Consider the following 18458-nt stretch of genomic DNA (forward strand, 5'->3'; position numbering starts at 1 on the left):
TCTTCTCTCGTGAATCGGATTCCTGTGAGTGTGGCGTTGATGATCCGGTGTTTTTCTATTTCCGTGTTTTTAATGATTACAAAGGTGTCATCGACATATCGGACCCAGAGTTTGGGTTGAATTTGCGGTAAGACTGTTTGTTCTAACCTTTGCATTACTGCTTCTGCTATGAGTCCCGAGATTGATGATCCCATGGGTGTTCCGTTGATTTGTTCGTATATCTGGTTGTTGAATGTGAAGTGTGTTGTGAGGCACAAGTCCAGTAGTTTAAGTATGCCGTCTTTGTTGATAGGTTCAGCGTCCTGTTTACTGTTCTGTGTGTCCAGTAGGTTGGCTATTGTTTCTCTGGCTAGGGTTTTGTCAATCGAAGTGAACAGTGCCGTCACGTCGAATGATATCATGGTTTCTTCTTTGTCTATGTGTATATTTCTGATGATGTCCAAGAATTCCTGTGTTGATTGTATAGTGTGTTTGGATCCGCTGATCAGGTGTTTCAGTTTCTGTTGTAGTTCTTTGGCCAGTTTGTATGATGGTGTCCCTGGTAGTGATACTATGGGTCTGAGTGGGATGTCTGGTTTGTGCACTTTAGGTAATCCATAGAATCTGGGGGTGTTGTTGCTTTCTGGTTTCATTCTTTGTAGGTCAGCTCTGGTTATCTGTCCGTTTTTTTGTAGATTCCTTAGTGTGTTATTTATCCTATTGGTGAGTTGTGGTGTGGGGTCAAATTCCTTCATTTGGTAGGTGTTGGTATCTGCAAGTAGTTGTTGTGCTTTTTGGATGTAATCTGATTTATCTAGGATGACTGTCATTCTGCCTTTATCTGCTGGTAGTATGATTATGTTCTTATCGTTTCTTAGTGATTTCAGTGCTTCCCTCTCCTTGGTGTTGAGGTTATGTGCTTGTCTTTTCCTTATTATCATAGGTACGACAGTTTGTCTCACTGTTTGTTGTGTCTCTTCTGTCAGCCCATTGTTCCTGAGTGTGCATTCTAGTGCTGCTAGGAAGTCTGCTGTCTTGGCGTCCCTGTGGTTGTAGTTGAGTCCCTTGGCCAGTATTGTTCTTTCCATGTCTGTGAGCTGTCTGTGGGAGAGGTTTTTAACCCAGGTGTGTGTTGTAGTGTCCTCTTTGTTGTGTGTTAGTTTGGCCATTTTTTCTTTTAGTGCCATTTTTTTGCAGTGTGTTGTCCTGTTCTGTCCTATGGTGACAGCCTGTTCTATGGTCCGGGTCCATTCCTGACTCCATCAACAAACACATCGACCTGGACCCAATATACCAACCACTCCAGCGGACAGCTGAAACTGACAACCGGAAGCGGCAGAGACAGACCACTATAAACACCGGAGGAAACATCAAAGAAGCGCTTCGCAGGAGGCTCCCAAGCACTGATGATGTCGCCTAGCCAGGGGACGAAACGTTTGCAACAAAAACTTCCAGCTCGGCGAACAGAACCACAGCAATGAGCACCCGAGCGACAAATCTTCGCACAAACTTTGAACATTTCAACATATTTTCAAAAATCCCACTTACCCCTGCTTTTACATTCTTGTCACGCTCCTCCCATACTCTGAGTCAGAGGGCTGTCTCCAACTAACGTGCCAACCAGATCTGTATTGTTGTACTGGCTGCCAACAAACACGTCAAACCCAACACAGTTCAGGCCACATGCACTGAAGTTAAGCGCCTTATATATTTACTAGTGGGGATCAGTTGGCTCAGTTTGCAATGCAGAACAACGCCAACAGCTTGGATTCAATTCCTGCAATGGTTGAAGTTACCATGAAAGAATCCTCTTCTCAACCTTTCCCCTTACCTGAGGAGCAATAACCCTCAGGTTTAACCAGCACCTGACAAGAATGCAGCATCACAGGACTACGGCGACTTTACTGACTTTATATTTACTAGGAAACAAAATAGTGTACTGTTCCCAACAATCAGATAACACACTCACATTCTACTTTTTTTTTAAGAATCCCTACAGTGTGGAAACAGGCCCTTCGGTCCAACAAGTCCACACCGAGCCTCCGAAGAGTAACCCACCCAGACCCATTTCCCTAACCTACATTTACCCCTGACTAATCCACCCTAACCTGAACATCCCTGGACACTATGGGACAATTTAGCACAGCCAATCCACCCTAACCTGCACATCTTTGGACTGTGGGAGGAAACCAGAGCACCTCTTGTTAGCACTTCTCTAGCAAATGCAAGAAAAAGTTAAACGTCACACGTAAACACTGATTTGTGTCTTGAGGCTACATTTTATCTACGATTCAGTTTAGAATTGACTAATTTAAGTTGGATTCCTAAGCTTTATCTAGCTCATAGCTAATGTGTAGGACTACTCAGGCTTAATGCACTCTCTCCCGGAACACGGACCATGGAAACCAACATGTCAACCCGTGCTGCATCGTGAACACAAGGGCTCCACAGAAAATCAAAACACACCAACATAACAGCTAGTGTGTCTACCCCTATCCCACCTCCCTCCCCATCCCACATTTGGAGTCAAATAACAAAGGATAAGTTTAATCATGTTGAATTCGGAGAACAGCAGTGGTTACAATTTCTCATTACCACAAGTCAGTAACTATCGGGACTCTCTGGAAAATATTAACTGATTACAGGCTGCCAGGGCCAACTGCCACTGTGGTTCACCCCGACACAGTCTCAGGACAACGGGAAACTAGGTCGAGTGAAAGAGCAGCAATTAGTGGATCTGAAATTTCTGACGGATGGTCAGGTTGAGATGTGTGATTTGCCACAGCTGTTAGTCAAGACGAGACACACTTAAGGTCAAGAAATGTGATGAAGTCTGAGCTAAACCACAGTCTCAACCAGCCATAGTTTTAACAATTACTGTTTCTCAAGCAGTTGAGACTACACCAGTGCTATAAGTGTGCTGTGTTCATTGAAGCAAATTAATAAATCAAATCAAATGGTTCTTGGCTGCTAAGTTCTTATTAGACCATAAATGAGTCAGAAGTTAAAGCATGCATTCTTTCAGAAATCTTTTAAACTCAAGGGCAACCTGTAATTATTGAAACACATCAGCAAATGGGACAAGTCTCTGGAAATATCTTTTTAAAACCTTTTGGCTGTATATGGATGGAAAAGAACACATTCAACGACAGCAGACAGAGCGTCTATTGGAGGGCTGCTTCCCACAGACTCATTAAAAGGATTCTATCCGACTGACCCGTAAGGTCAAAGGTTTATGATAATTTATGAGGGCATCCATTTTGTCAACGTTAAAGCGGAACAATACCCTGGAGGGAGAAAGGCCTTAGCTTCTAAGTACTCATGCAAGAAAAGATGGAGGAATGCTTCTTTCCCCAGGGGGATAGTTTCTATTTTTTGAGGGTCAAAGCATAGCCCAAAGTATCTGCTCAAAGAACAAATCTGTTTCCAGCTGATTGAGTGGAGATTGGCACCTTTACAACCTGTTCCTGACTCCCAATCCCAGTACTCAAAAGCAAATAAAAATCTCAGCAAAGCCAAGCCAGTTAGCTCTCAGGTTGCACCGAGCCCAGATCAACAGGATTGCCTGCTCCATTCAGCAGCTGCTGCTGCTAGATATGCAGACAGGAGCCTCTCCTTGAGCACTGGGGGGGAAAAGGTACCTAGAAGCTGTACACATGGACAGAACAGATCACCCAGAGCTAGCATGCTGATAAATGAGACTCTTCTCTACTGTCTGTGTCCTAAGTCACACCAAATCTCATTTGCTCATAAAGACCCCTGTGCTCACTGGCCTACATTGACACCCACTTCAGAAATGCTTTGATTTTACAATTCATATTCTGTTTTTCATTTATCTCCATCTTGGCCCCAAGGCAAAGGATGACAATAGAAAAATAGCTGGAGCACCTTCAGTGGCATTGAAATCTTCTACCACGACATCGTGAAGGTGTTTTAATTTAGTTGGTGCAGTCTGCGCATGTCTTTTTTTTAAACTTCCATTGTCCTCTCGTCTCATTGAACTTCATTAAGGACACTGGCCAAATTAACTAATTTCTCTTCTTTTCTCTTCTAAAAACAGTTGATAATTATACTTCTTAATCATCGAACATCAAAGCGAGCTTCCTGTTTTATTTATTCTCATTTTGATTTTCACATATTCATACAAGGCAACAGAACAACTGGAAAGAATTAGAGCTACTTCAGTGATTCACTGTGAGGTCAGTGTGGGGTACAAAAGTTGCTGTATTTGGGAGTGACAAGCAGGGGCAGATTGGCTGTGATGGATATTGGGCTATTTCTGGGGTGAATGACTCCGTATAGCAAGGTGTCATCGATGAGCCCCTTCTAACCCATGAGAATGCTGAAGAATAACATGCCTTTTGGAGAAAAGGCAATGCTCCCAAAGGCAAGAAGCCTTATGCAATGAGTCACATGTCACCTCACAATCCCCACTAAGTTGGCACTGCCAACGGGTAAAGAACATCTGGTGAACATCTTCTTCCATTTGCCAGAGATGGACATTCACAAGTCACTCAGTGTCTCACTGAATTATTAGTCTGTCAGAAATAAAACAAAACATCCTGGAAAATATCATGCAAAAACAAAATTCAAATACAACAAGGAGACACTGTGCATCCTACATTTCAATCCATACTGAATGACTTCTAATGGAGATCAATGAAAGAAAATTAACTTAAAGCAAAAACATTTTACAAAATGTCCTTACAATAAGATGTATCACACATTTAAGTTGCTTCAGGAACCTAAAACATGAACGTTTATGAACACAAGCTCATCCAGATGGGTACTCCCGTACTCCTAGCTCACTAATGGCAGCAGACCTTTGACAATAGATTCCTTTAATCAACAGCAATGTCTCAACTTCTCTATACTGCAGGCAGGTCCCCTAGCTAGGAGTAAAGACAGCTGTCATCACTGACTGCGTAGATGCGTTCTGGGGTCACGTGCCTTTGGATTTTCCAATGACTGAATGGGTTATCCTTCAATTAGGGTTACCCTCCCTTCTTCACAATGTGCTCTCTAGCTGCATGGACGTCGAACAAACTGAAAACTCCCACTTAGACTGAATACAAGGAGCCCGACCTTTAGTTATTACGAGAGTGCGGCTCTGCAGAGAAATGGGAAGAGTCCACACAGGTGGGTTGTGATACTTAGTGGCGCGCTTGAGACTTATCCAGCCACCGAAATTCAAAAGGAGTGGAAAACTACCATGACAAGAAATGGGAGGCTGAAATGATTCAATGTGCTACAGAGGCAGTTTGGAAACTCATACTTTGCCAGGCCTGTATGCTGATGGATATAATATGTTGTAATAATTCCATAGTTAACCTTCTGAGAATAGAACATGTTCTCCACATCTATCACAAGCAGCAGTCTCCCTCACTAAAGCATTGAGAGTTTCAGATCTATTGTTCAATGTATATGGTGAGTTTCAAATCTGCCCCCACCCCACCTCTGCCACAACCAATTGTTCCAAACAGTGAGCCAGATCTCTCCAGTAACTGGGGAGACCTATTCAAGTTAGGTCAGCAGCTGTCTAGACATTGGGCTCACTTAATCATTGAGAATCAGCTTGAAACTTGCTCTCAAGAGAAAATTCCCAACTTGTCCTCCTTCCAGTATTCCTCCCACACATACTACCCCCCTCTCCTCCCTCCTTCTCCACCTTCCCCACCATCAAATTAGGGCCAGAGGTGAATATGACGAGAATTGTCCAGAACAATAGTGCATTTACTCATACAGAATGGAAACGAGCCAAGCCACTTTGGAAACATTCAGTCTCTTGTCAAATCAAACCCTTTTATACTTAAATCTGGCAGGGCCTTCTTAACAATTTCACCAGACTGTCAGCGATTTGAGCTGATTCCCTGCACCTCACATTTGTGGGCACTGTGTTGGGCTTAGGGTCATTACTGAATCATAGAACATTTACAGCATTTGGCCCACCATGACCCTGACCAATCTCCTGTGTTTTCTTTCTCTGTTATCTCCCAACGTTTTTCTCCTAAGATGTTTTCTGACCTCCTTTTGAAAACCACAATTTAATCTGCTTCCAACATACCCTCAGACAACGCACTGCAGTTCCTAAATACTTGTTACATAAAAGGCCTCTTCCACACGTCCTTGCTTCCTTTACTCATCATCTTAACTCTGAATCTTGACCATTAATGCGAACATTTTCTCCTGGTTTATACCCCTCATGATTCTGAGCACCTCTATCAAATCATTTCCCAGTCTTCTGATCTTTAAAGAAAACACACCTAGTTTATCCAATTTACCCACACAACTGAGGGCCCTCAGCTCTGAGTTATTGATATAAATCTTTTCTGTATATTTTCTAAAACCTCCACATCCCTCAGAAACGCAGTGTCCAGAACTGCACTGTGCTTATGGTGAGGCTGAACCAGAGTTTTGTAAAATTGCAAACGGTCTGTCTTCTCTATCTCTATTTACAAGATCCTGCTTACACTCTTGGCCGCATTCTGAGCATGTCCTGCCATCTTCAATGATTTTGTACACAGACAACCCCAGGTACCTTTGTTCCTGCTCCTCTTTCAGATTTGTACTTTTTAAAATTTTGTTGCTGCTCATTCTTACTCCCAAAATATGTGACTTTTCATAGTTTTCTGTATTCAGTTTAAGCAGCCACATATCTGTCCATTCAACTAGCCAATCAATGTAATCTTATAGCCAATCAGTATCTTTCTTATGATTCACAATACTTTCAGGTCATGTGCGCCTTTTGGAATTGTGCCCTAGACATCCAAGTTCAGGCCATTAGCTACTCAAAGGAAACAATGGCTCTAATACTGACTCCTGGGCCCATTGTACACCTTTCGCTAGTCTGAAAAATAACCACTCACCACTTCACTGTTTCGCCATTCAGCCAGCTGAGTGTCCATGGTCCCACTATCCCTTTTATCCAACGGGGCTTCATCCTTACTGACAACTTTGTAATTTGGCAATCAAATGCCTTTCAAAGGTCCGTGTACAACACATCAATCACACTGCTTCAACAACAGTGTTATCTCATTAAAACACACAATCAAGTTAGTTTATCTCACTAACTCTGAGCCTGGCATCGGTGGTGGGCAATTGGAGGGAATCCTGAGGGACAGGATTTACATGAATTTGGAAAGGCAAGGACTGATCAGGGATTGTCAACATGGCTTTGTGCGTGGGAAGTCATGTCCCACAAACTTGATTGAGTTTTTTGATGAAGTAATGAAGAGGATTTATGAAGGCAGAGTGGTGCATATGATCTATATGGTCCTCAGTAAGACGTTTGATAAGGTTACTCATAATAGACTGGTTAGTAAGGTTAGATTACAGAGAATAGAGGGAGAATTAACTTTTAGACACAGAACTGGCTCGAAGGTAGAAGACAGAAGGCGGTGGTGGAGGGTTGCTTTTCAGACTGGAGGCCTGTGCCACAAGGATCGGTGCTGGGTGCACTACTTTTTATCATTTATCTGAATGATATAGATGTGAACACAGGAGGTAAAGTAAATTTGCAGATGACACCAAAATTGGAGGTGTAGTGGAGAGCGAAGAAGGTTACCTCAGAGTACAATAGAATCTTGATCAGATGGGCCAATGGGCCGATGAGTGACATATGAAGTTTAATTTAGATAAATGTGAGGTGTTGCATTTTGGAAAGGCAAATCAGGGCAGGACTTATACATTTAATGGTAAGGTCCTAGGGAGTGTTGCCAAACAAAGAGGCCTTGGAATGCAGGTTCATAGTTCCTTTAAATTGGAGTCACGAGTAGACAGGATAGTAAAGATGGCATTTGGTCAGTGCTTTCAGTACATGAGTTGGGAGGTCATGTTGCGGCTGTATAGGATATTAGTTAGGCCACATTGGAATACTGCGTGCAATTCTAGTCTCCCTCCTGGAGGAAGGATGTTGTGAAACTTGAAAGGGTTCAAGGATGTTGCCAGGGTTGGAGCCATAAGGAGAGGCTGAATAGACTGAGCTATTTTTATTGGAGCATCAGAGGTTTATAAAATCATGAGGAACATAGATATGGCAAAGAGACAAGGTCTTTCCCCTGAGTTGGGGGAGTCCAAAACTAGAGAGCACAGGTTTAAGGTGAAAGGGGAAAGATTTAAAAGGGACCAAAGCAGCAACTTCTTCATGCAGAGAGCGGTACATGTATGGAATGAGCTGCCAGAGGAATTGGAGAAGGCTGGGACAATTACAACATTTAAAAGGCATCTGTATGGATATATGAATAGGAAGGGTTTAGAGGGGTATGGGCCAAATGCTGGAAATAGGACCAGATTTATTTAGGATATCCAGTCGGCCTGGATGAGTTGGACCATGCTGTATATCTCTATGACTCTAACTCTCTTGTCATTAATGAATCCATGCTGGCTTTTGTTAATCAAACTGTACTTGCCCAAGTCACCATTAATGTTGTGCTGAACTAGCATTCCTAAAAGCTTTCCCACCATTAATACTATAAACATTCGCAGAGTTCATTTTTACACAACTCAGGAGTGCGGTGGAATACTACCCAGTTGCCTGGGGGGTGTGCAATTCCAACAATACTCAAAAAGCTCAACACCATCCAGGGCAAATAGCCCACTTTATCGGCACCACATCTATAAATTCAAGTATTCATAGCTTCCACAACTACCAGTGCACGGTATGTATCGCCTATGAAACAGTCCTGAAACTTGCCATGTCTCGTTTGACTTTCCAACCACTATCTGTATGGACAAGGGCAATAGATCCACCGGAACACACCACCCACAAAATCCCCTTCAAGCCACACTGCTTTGACTTGGAAATATATCAGTGTTCCTCCACTGCCATTGGGTCAAAATTCTGGTGATGTCAGTGATGATATCACCCACCTACACACACTTTGCTCCGTGCATGCTCATGATGACCTATTCCTCCTCATCCTCTTTCAATCTTAATTACACTCCTCAGATTTGGCATTGTGCCCTTGCCATTGGGTCATGATGAAGGAGTCAGGACCCATTTCAACACATCAGGAAGGCAGAAGTCACTGTTCCTGTGACATAGAGTCATAGAGATGCACAGCATGGAAACAGACCTTTCGGTCCAACCCGTCCATGCCGACCAGATATCCCAAGCCAATCTAGTCCCACCTGCCAGTACCCGGCCCATAGCCCTCTAAACCCTTCCTAATCATATACTCATCCAAATGCCTTTAGCCTCCACCACTTCCTCTGGCAGTTCATTCCACACACGCACCACCCTCTGCGTGAAAAAGTTGCCCTTTAGGTTTCTTTTATAACTTTCTCCTCTCACCCTAAACCTATGCCCTCTAGTTCTGGACTCCCCCACCCCAGAGAAAAGACTTGCTTATTTACCCTATCCATGCCCCCCATAACTTTGTAAACCTCGATAAGGTCACCCCTCAGCCTCCGACGCTCCAGAGAAAACAGCCCCAGCCTGTTCAGCCTCTCCCTATAGCTCAAATACTCCAACCCTGGAAACATCCTTGTAATGGGTGGCAACGGTGGCACAGTTGGGCGGCACGGTGGCATAGTGGTTAGCACTGCTGCGTCACAGTGCCAGAGACCCAGGTTCAATTCCCTCCTCAGGCAGCTGTCTGTGTGGAGTTTGCACATTGTCCCCGTGTCTGTGTGGGTTTCCTCTGGGTGCTCCGGTTTCCTCTCACGGTCCAAAAATGTGCAGGTCAGGTAAATTGGCCGTGCTCAATTGCCCATAGTATTAGGTGAAGGGGTAAATGTAGGGGAATGGGTCTGGGTGGGTTGCTCTTCAGAGGGTCAGTGCAGACTTATTGGGCTGAAGGGCCTGTTTCCACACTTTAAGTAATCTAATCTAATCTAAAAAATCTTTTCTGAACCCTTTCAAGTTTCACAACATCTTTCCGACAGGAAGGAGACCAGAATTGCACGCAATATTCCAACAGTGGCCTAACCAATGTCCTGTGCAGCCACACCATGAAGGTCCCAACTCCTGTACTTAATACTCTATCCAATAGAGGAAAGCATACCAAATGCCTTCTTCACTATCCTATCTACCTGCGACTCCACTTTCAAGGAGCTATGAACTTATGCTCCAAGGTCTCTTTGTTTCAGCAACACTCCCTAGGACCTTACCATTAAGTGTATAGGTCCTGCTAAGATTTGCTTTCCCAAAATGCAGCACCTCGCATTTATCTGAATTAAACTTCATCTGCCACTTCTCCGGCCATTGGCCCATCTGGTCCAGATCCTGTTGTAAACTGAAGTAACCTTCTTCACTGTCCACTACACCTCCAATTTTGGTGTCATCTGCAAACTTACTAACTGTACCTCTTATGCTCGCATCCAAATCATTTATATAAAAGACGAAAAGTAGAGGACCCTGCACCGATCCTTGTGGCACTCCACTGGTCACAGGCCTCCAGTCTGAAAAACAACCCTCCACCACCACCCTGTCTTCTACCTTTGAGTCAGTTCTGTATCCAAATGGTTAGTTCTCCTTGTATTCCATGAGATCCAACCTTGCTAACCAGGGGGATCCTTGTTGAACGCCTTACTGAAGTCCATATAGATCACATCTACCGCTCTGCCCTCATCAATCCTTTTTGTTACTTCTTCAAAAAACTCAATCAAGTTTGTGAGACATGATTTCCCACGCACAAAGCCATGCTGACTATCAGTCCTTGCCTTTCCAAATACAAGTACATCCTGTCCCTCAGGATTCCGTCCAACAACTTGCCCACCACCAACTTCCTCTCATTCTTCTAAATTCAAGTAAATATAAGCCCAACCTCCTCAACCTCTCCTCATAGAGAATATAGGGAGTTAGGTTGGAAGCTAGAAGGCAGGATGAGCAGAGTAGTAATCTCAGGATTGCTACCGGTCCAACGTACTACTGAAGCTAGGAACAGAGTATGTGTGAAGATGAACACGTGACTGCAAGGCTGGTGTAGGAGAGAGGGCTTCAGATATGTGGATCATTGGGATACCTTGTGGAGAAGGTGGGACCTATACAAGAAGGACAGGTTGCACTTGAACTGGAGGGGCACTAATATCCTGGGTGGGATGTTTGCTAGAGCTCTTTAGAAGGATATAAACTAGGGTGGCTGGCGGGAACTTGAACTATGGACCAGATGCTGGGGTAGGTAGTGAACAGCCAGATACAGTGTGCAGAGAGTCTGTGAGGAGGGATAACCATTTGATAGGGCAAACGTGCAATCAGTGTGATGATTGAATTGTGTCTATTTTAATACAAGTAGTATCAGAAATTAAGGTGATGAATGGATCAGTACTTGTGGCCATTACAGAGACTTGGAAGAGGTAGAAGAGTTGCATTGCTAATCAGGGATAGTATCACAGCTGCAGAATGGGAGGTCATTGAGTGGGGTTTGTCTCTGCGTAGAAGTCAGAACCAGGAAAGGAGCAGTCACTTTATTGGATGTTTTCAACAGGCCCCCTAATAGCAACAGAGATAGGGAGGAGTAGATTGGGAGGCAGATTTTAGAAATGTGCAGAAGTAACAGGGTTGTTGTCATGGGTGACTTTAACTTCCTTAATATTGATTGGAATCTACTCAGTTCAAATAGTTTGGCTGAAGCAGTATTTGTCAGGAAGGGTACCTGACTCAATATGTAGATAGGCCGTTTTGAGGGGCAGCCATATTGGATTTGGTGCTTGGCAACAAACCAGGTCAGGTGTCAGATCTCTCAGTGGGAGAGCATTTCGGTGATAGTGATCACTATTCCCTGACCTTTACTATACTCATGGAGAGGGATAGGAGCAGATGGTATGGGAAAGTATTTAATTGGGGGAGAAGGAATTACAATGCTATTAGGCAGGAACTTGGGTGCCTAAATTGGGAGATGTTCTTGGGGAAATGCGTGTCAGAAATGTGCAAGTTGTTTAGGAAGCACTTGCTTATAGCTCTGGACAGGTTTGTCCCACTGAGGCAAGGAAAGAATGGTAGGTTGAAAGAACTATGGGTAACAAGGGACGTGGAACATCAAGTCAAGAGGAAGAAGGAAGCTTATTTAAAGTTGAGGAGGCAAGGATCAGATAGGGCTTTAGAGGATTACAAGGTAGCCAGGAAGCAACTGAAGAATAGACTTAGGAGAACTGGAAGGGAGCATGATGAAAAAAAACATAGTCGGTAGGATTAAGGAAAACTTTAAGGCCTTCTACACTTATGTGGGGAACAAGAAGATGGCCAGAGTGAGGGTAGGACCGATCAGGGATAGTGGAGGGAACAAGATGGAAGGAAGTAAGGAGGTTCCTAATGAATACTTTGCTTTAGTATTCACTACTGAGAGGACTTTGATGTTCCTGAGGACAACGTGAATCGGATTGATATGCTGGAACAGATTGACGCTAGGAAGGAGGATGTGCTGAAATTTTGAAAAACAAAGATAGATAAATCCTCTGAGTCAGACAGGATATACCCTAGGTTACTACAGGAAGTGAGGGAAGAGATTGCTGTGATGATCTTGGCATCCTCACTGTCCACTAGAGTAATGTCAGATGATTGAAGGGTGGCAAATGTTATTCCCTTGTTCAAGAAAGGGAATAGGGATAATTCTGGGAATTACCGACCAGTCAGTCTTACGTCAGTGGTGGGCAAAGTACTAGAGAGGATTCTGAGACAGGATTCACGATTACTTGGAAAACCATATTTTGATTAGAGATAGTCAACATGACTTTGTGAGGGGCAGGTAATGCCTCACAAGCCTCACTGAATTCTTTGAGGATGTGACAAAACACATTGATGAAGGTGGAGCAGTGGATGTGGTGTACATGGATTTTAAGCAAGCCCCCCCATGGGAGGCTCATTGAGAAAGTAAGGAGGCATGGGATACAGGGAAATCTGGCTGTCTGGATACAGAATTGGCTGGCCCATTGAAGACAGAGGTAGGTAGTAGATGGAAAGTATTCAGCCTGGAGCTGGGTGACCAGTGGCGTTCCGCAGAGATCAGTTCTGGGACCTCTGCTCTTTGTGATTTTGAGAAATGACTTGGACGAGGAAGTGGAAGGGTGGGTTAGTAAGTTTGCCTCTGACACAAAGGTTGGTGGATAGGCACATGGAACATAGTACAATCAAGGGTATATGTAGGTTAGTCTGATATTAGAGTAGGATAAAAGGCCAGCACAACATCGAGGGCCGAAGGGCCTGTACTGTGCTGTATTGTTTTGTGTATTATAAGATTACACCTGGTACACCTTAGTAAACCCTCTCTGGATTACCTCTACTGCTCTTAATAGTATTCCAGCTATGATTTGACTAGTACTAAATTAGTACTAGTACTAAAAAGTTAGTTTAGTTTTCACAAGATTTCCCTGTTTTTGTACTCCATTTCCTTTGAAATAAAGGCTAACATCTCACTTACTTTACCTATTATCTGAACTTGGTTACTAGCTTTTCGTGACTCATGCTCTAGGACCCTCACATCCCTTTTTTACCCTGTAGTCTTTCTCCATCTAAATAATATTCAGCACTTTCATTATTCTTGCCAAAGTGTGTAATCTCCTATTTTCCCACATTATATTTCATGTGCCAAGTCTTTGCCTATTTGTTTAACCTGTCTATATTCCACTGCAGACTCTGTCATCCTCACCACTTGCCTTCCTACTGATATTCAGGTCATCCACAAACATGCCTTCAGTATATTCACTTTGGTCGTCCAACCAGCATTCATGGTTCAGTGGTTAGCACTGCTGCCTCAAAGCGCTGGGGACCAGGGTTCAACTCCACCCTCAGGCGACTGTGTGTGGAGTTTTCACATTGTCCTCTTATCTGTGTGGGTTTCCCCTGGGTGCTCCGGGTTCCTCCCATAGTGCAAGGATGTGCAGGTTAGGTGTATAGGGCATTTTAAATTGCTCATAGTGTCCAGGTGATGCGTAGGTTAGATGGGATAGCCATGGGAAATGCAGAGTTACAGGGACGGGGTTGGATTTGGGTAGGATGCTTCTTCAGAGGATCAGTGTGGACTCGATAGGCCAAATAACCTAATTCTAAATCATCAACATATTTCTAAATAACAACATCCTCAGTACTGGTCCCTGTGGCACTCCACTTGTAACAGATCACCATCCTGAAAATGTCCCTTTCTCCCAACTGCCTCGTATAAGTCAGCCAGTCCTCTACCCATGCTAATATCATACCCACAACATAATGGACGCTTAATTTATTAGCCTCCCTGACATGTGGTACTTTATCAAAAATCCTGCTTAAATATAATGTCACTTCCTTCCTTTACAGAGTCTGCAACGTTACCCCCCCAAATCAAGCTTTGCGAATAACCCCATCTTGTGGCTGCGTGTGAAGCTTCACTTCGTGGCATCTGCAAGGCACTGAGTAAGCACAGCATGTGGGCGGCACGGTGGCACAGTGGTTAGCACTGCTGCCTCACAGCGCCAGAGACCCGGGTTCAATTCCCGCCTCAGGCGACTGACTGTGTGGAGTTTGCACGTTCTCCCCGTGTCTGCGTGGGTTTCCTCCGGGTGCTCCGGTTTCCTCCCACAGTCCAAAGATGTGCAGGTCAGGTAAATTGGCCATACTAAATTACCCGTAGTATTAGCTAAGGGGTAAATGTAGGGGTATGGGTGGGTTGCGCTTCGGCGGGGCGGTGTGGACTTGTTGGGCCGAAGGGCCTGTTTCCACATTGTAAGTAATCTAATCTAATCTAATCTAATCTAACCTTCCTCTTTCGGTAAACTCTTAGAACATAGAACATTACAGGGCAGTACAGGCCCTCGATGCTGCGCCGAACTATTGAACCAATCTGAAGCCTATCTTTCTTACACTATTCCATTTTCATCCATATGTATACCCAATGACCCCTTAAATGCCCTTAAAGTTGGCAAATCTACTACTGTTGCGGGCCCCTTACTATTCTCTGAGTAAAGAAACTACCTCTGACATCTGTCCGACATCTTATCACCCCTCAATTTAAAGCTATGTTCCCTCATGCTAGCCATCACTATCCGAGGAAAGAAACCCTCACTGTCCACCCTAACTATCTTAAATATCTCAATTAAATCACCTCTCAACCTTCTTCTCTCTAACAAAAACAGCCACAAGTCCCTCAGCCTGTCCTCATAAAGTCTTCCCTCCATACCAGACAACATCCTAATAAATCTCCTCTGAACCCTTTCCAAAGCTTCCACATCCTTCTTATAATGAAGTGACTAGAACTGTATGCAATAGTGTTTTGTACAGCTGCAGCATGACCTCGTGGCTCTGAAACTTAATCCCTCTACCAATAAAAGCTAACACACCATATGCCTTCTTAACAAAGCTATCAACCTGGGTGGCAACTTCGAGGGATCTATGTAAATGGACACCGAGATCTCTCTGCTCATCTACACTACCAAGAATATTACCAATAGCCCAGTACACTTTGTTCATGTTACTCCTTCCAAAGTGAATCACCTCACACTTGTCCACAGTAAAATCCATTTGCCACCTCTCAGCCCAGATCTGCTGCTTATCTATGTTCCTCTGTAACCTGCAACATCCTTTGGCATTATCTTTGAGAGATCTGAATAAGTACTGCAGCTGATTCAATTTCAACTGCTCTGTGAGCGATAATAAAGGAATACTCCCACATACCCTCATCTCTTCATACAGCTTCAAATCAGAATAAATTCTATATTTTGCTATTGAAGGTATGCTCTGTACAGGAGCCCTGCTAATGCGACAACTTTTGAGTATTTTCTTGCTGGAGTAATTTGTTTCTGTGATGCACATTATCAGTTGGGTCAAGAAACAAAACTCTGGACGGTAAGGTCCTCTACAATTCAGGTTGATGTTCAGTAGTAGCTGCCACACTACTTACCTATTTTTATTTCCGGATCATTAACACCAATTGCAGAACCACAGAGCCATTTAGGGAATAGTGCTGTCTGCTCTCTATAGCAGTGAGCGAAGCATTCAACAGGTTATTCTGCTGAAATTCTTCTTTAAAGGGCCCACATGTTTACATTTTCTAATTCCTTGGTCTAACAGCTTATTCGCTTAGAATTGTCCTGTGCACGACTAGTGTGCTGTAACGGTGATCCCATTGTCAAGAATAGCACAAAAAATGAATCTTTACAGTGTCTTCTAAACGATTAAATATTTGGATGATACAATTACACTGGAACACTTCCACATTTATCATCAATTTCAAATGGATACTTACAGTCCAGAAAACACCACTTAGGTGATAGCTTCTGTGAAGACAAGGTCCTAGACTTGGTGCCATCATCCTCCTGTTAACAGAGGGGAAAGGAACCCGTTAAGAATTGCAAGGATGTTATTTGAGAAGACACTTGCATAACGGAGCAAGCCTTTCCTTTAGTGGCAGTGTTTCTAGCTGAGAGAGAGAGAGAGAGAGAGAGAGAGAGAGAGTGCGGAATTCGAACCCCACCTCAGACAGCCCAGTAAAAGGAACATAATTTCTGAGACAAACACCAAGGGCAGGAGGACAAAACAAACCAGCATCACCAATAAAGAGACCATGCTCAGACAGAGAGTGAACACCAATAAAAACAAGGCCAAGAACTTTCACTAAATTTAAACAGATAAGCCTGACGTGAGGAACTGTGCGTTTTCAAGAAAACAGCTGGTGGATCCATGAACCTGAAGAAGCAAACCCTGACTTTGCAGTCAGGCATCTGTGATTCTACGAGAGAATCTGGCTACAGCACTAATCTCTTCCTGTCAATCGAGGTGAGACTGAAGCATCATTTAGGTGAGCAGGCCCATTGATGAACTACATCAACAGCTCAGCCATTAATACTGTGACACTGTGGAGAAAGGAACTTTGGAGGGAGGATCGACAATTAATTCCTAAACGTTTGTGATCTTTGTCTTTATTCTTAACACCAACATGTTTTATTCTACTATGGAGGGCATTTGTTTAAAAAGACCTAAAGGATTATCTTGCAATGTTCTTACTGATTTTATACCAGAGGGCCGATGGCTACCAAGCCCCTCACAGACAGATTACATATTCACATTCTTTACATGCAAACACGATACATAAATCATAAGAGCAGTCACAGCATGCCTGCAGGTGTGTTTCACACTCAGAACAGGAACAGCATTAGACAACAGTATACAAAGGTCAGCACGTTATTAAATTGCATCCCTGGATCACAAACCTGCAGCACCAAACGCTGGAGGGAGGGATGAACCAGGGGTAAATCCTGTGGAAGAGCAGAACAGTTTGCATTGCATCAGTAATTCGGGGATAACGGCTGCCCCCATCACAATAGGATTTTATTTTAAAAAGAATACCGACACAAGTATCAGCTCTAAATAATATGGTAGAAATTTTCTGTCAGCAACATGCAAGGGTCGCCAGACTGAGGTATTTTAAGGAATCAGGCTGTGGATCCCAGCTGTGCAGCCGCATTACCTTCTGGGCAATAGACACTATGCAGTGTCTGACAAGAGATATGGAGTAGGAAGGGCAGTCATTGAGAACTTAAGGCAGCTTTGGCAGGATACGGACTGCATGTTGCTGGCATGGGTCTGTAAGTTTGGCTCTTGGCAACCATGAGATGTCAGCTTGAGTCACAGCTGGCACAGGAACATTTACGTATCTGCCTCGGCAATTTTGGCGTCATCCTGCCTGGACTGCACACATCACAAGATCTAAAATTAACCGCAACAGATGCAACCTTTCAGTGAAGTGGTCACCAATCCACACAACTCCAGCTGAGCACAAGGAAAGGGGAGGAGAAACCTTCCAGCAACCTGACCACTGAACGCAGAGTTACCCCAGGTCAACAGCAAACCTGGTGACCTGATAATTATCTACAAAACTAAAGCTCCCTCCTCACCAAATGAGCGATTCTGCATGATCCAGTATATGAAATGAAGCATCTAGCTAATTCTACAACTGCAATCTTGCTCTATCAGAACCATGTAGTTAGTTGGGATGCTAATCCTTTTCAGTGCAATGTGAACATCACTTTCAACTCTCTCCGTAACCTTCTCTACTCGAAAGGAGAACAACGACAGCAAGCCCTGTTGGTCCTCAGACGAGGGAAGACAGACTTCTGGATAAACAAATCTCCACTCTCTCCCAAAGAGTGGTGCCAACAACTGAATATAATACGTCAGATGAGGTCAAACCAGATTTTTATAAACTTTACCATAACTTCCTTGCTTCTGTGCTCTATTTTCTAGTTATAAAGTTAAGTAGGTCACATTATTACAACAGTTTTACCAAAATGTTCTGTCACCATAAATGAAATCTGGTCTCTGTCTCCCCATTTACCCCTTAAAATTGCACCATTTTGTTTTTACTTCTTATTCTTCCTTCAAAATCAGTCCCATTTCTTCACCACGTCTGAGTATTTTATCAATTTGTCTGTTCCCCAGGCATCCGCACTGTCCTCTTCACTGTTTAATACCTTGCCGAGCTTTGGAGTATCTGCAAACATCAAATGCCACCATAACCAAGTCCACAACCTGAGATATCAAAAAAAGCACGAAACCTAACGCCAACCCCTGGGGA

The 18458-nt window shown here is 43.7% G+C and overlaps 1 protein-coding gene across 8 annotated transcripts in view; it reads right to left on the bottom strand.

Annotated features, from left to right (window-relative positions):
* dgkza (diacylglycerol kinase, zeta a) overlaps window positions 1-18458 on the bottom strand; it is a 553752-nt gene that overhangs the window by 208138 nt on the left and 327156 nt on the right. For 7 of the 8 annotated variants that reach the window (XM_087996765.1, XM_087996764.1, XM_087996762.1 and 4 more), the window contains 2 exons: window positions 17095-17139; window positions 16131-16200 (listed from right to left, as the gene is read on the bottom strand). In XM_087996765.1, the coding sequence (XP_087852891.1) occupies window positions 16131-16200; window positions 17095-17139 (115 nt within the window). The remainder of the gene's footprint in view (window positions 1-16130; window positions 16201-17094; window positions 17140-18458) is intronic. The other variant, XM_087996759.1, reaches the window with a different exon arrangement.

This window comes from Chiloscyllium plagiosum, unplaced genomic scaffold (assembly GCF_037043375.1).
Source record: "Chiloscyllium plagiosum isolate Xiang-an unplaced genomic scaffold, Cpla_swu_hap1 HiC_scaffold_18, whole genome shotgun sequence".
Classification (NCBI taxonomy): Eukaryota; Metazoa; Chordata; class Chondrichthyes; order Orectolobiformes; family Hemiscylliidae; genus Chiloscyllium; species Chiloscyllium plagiosum.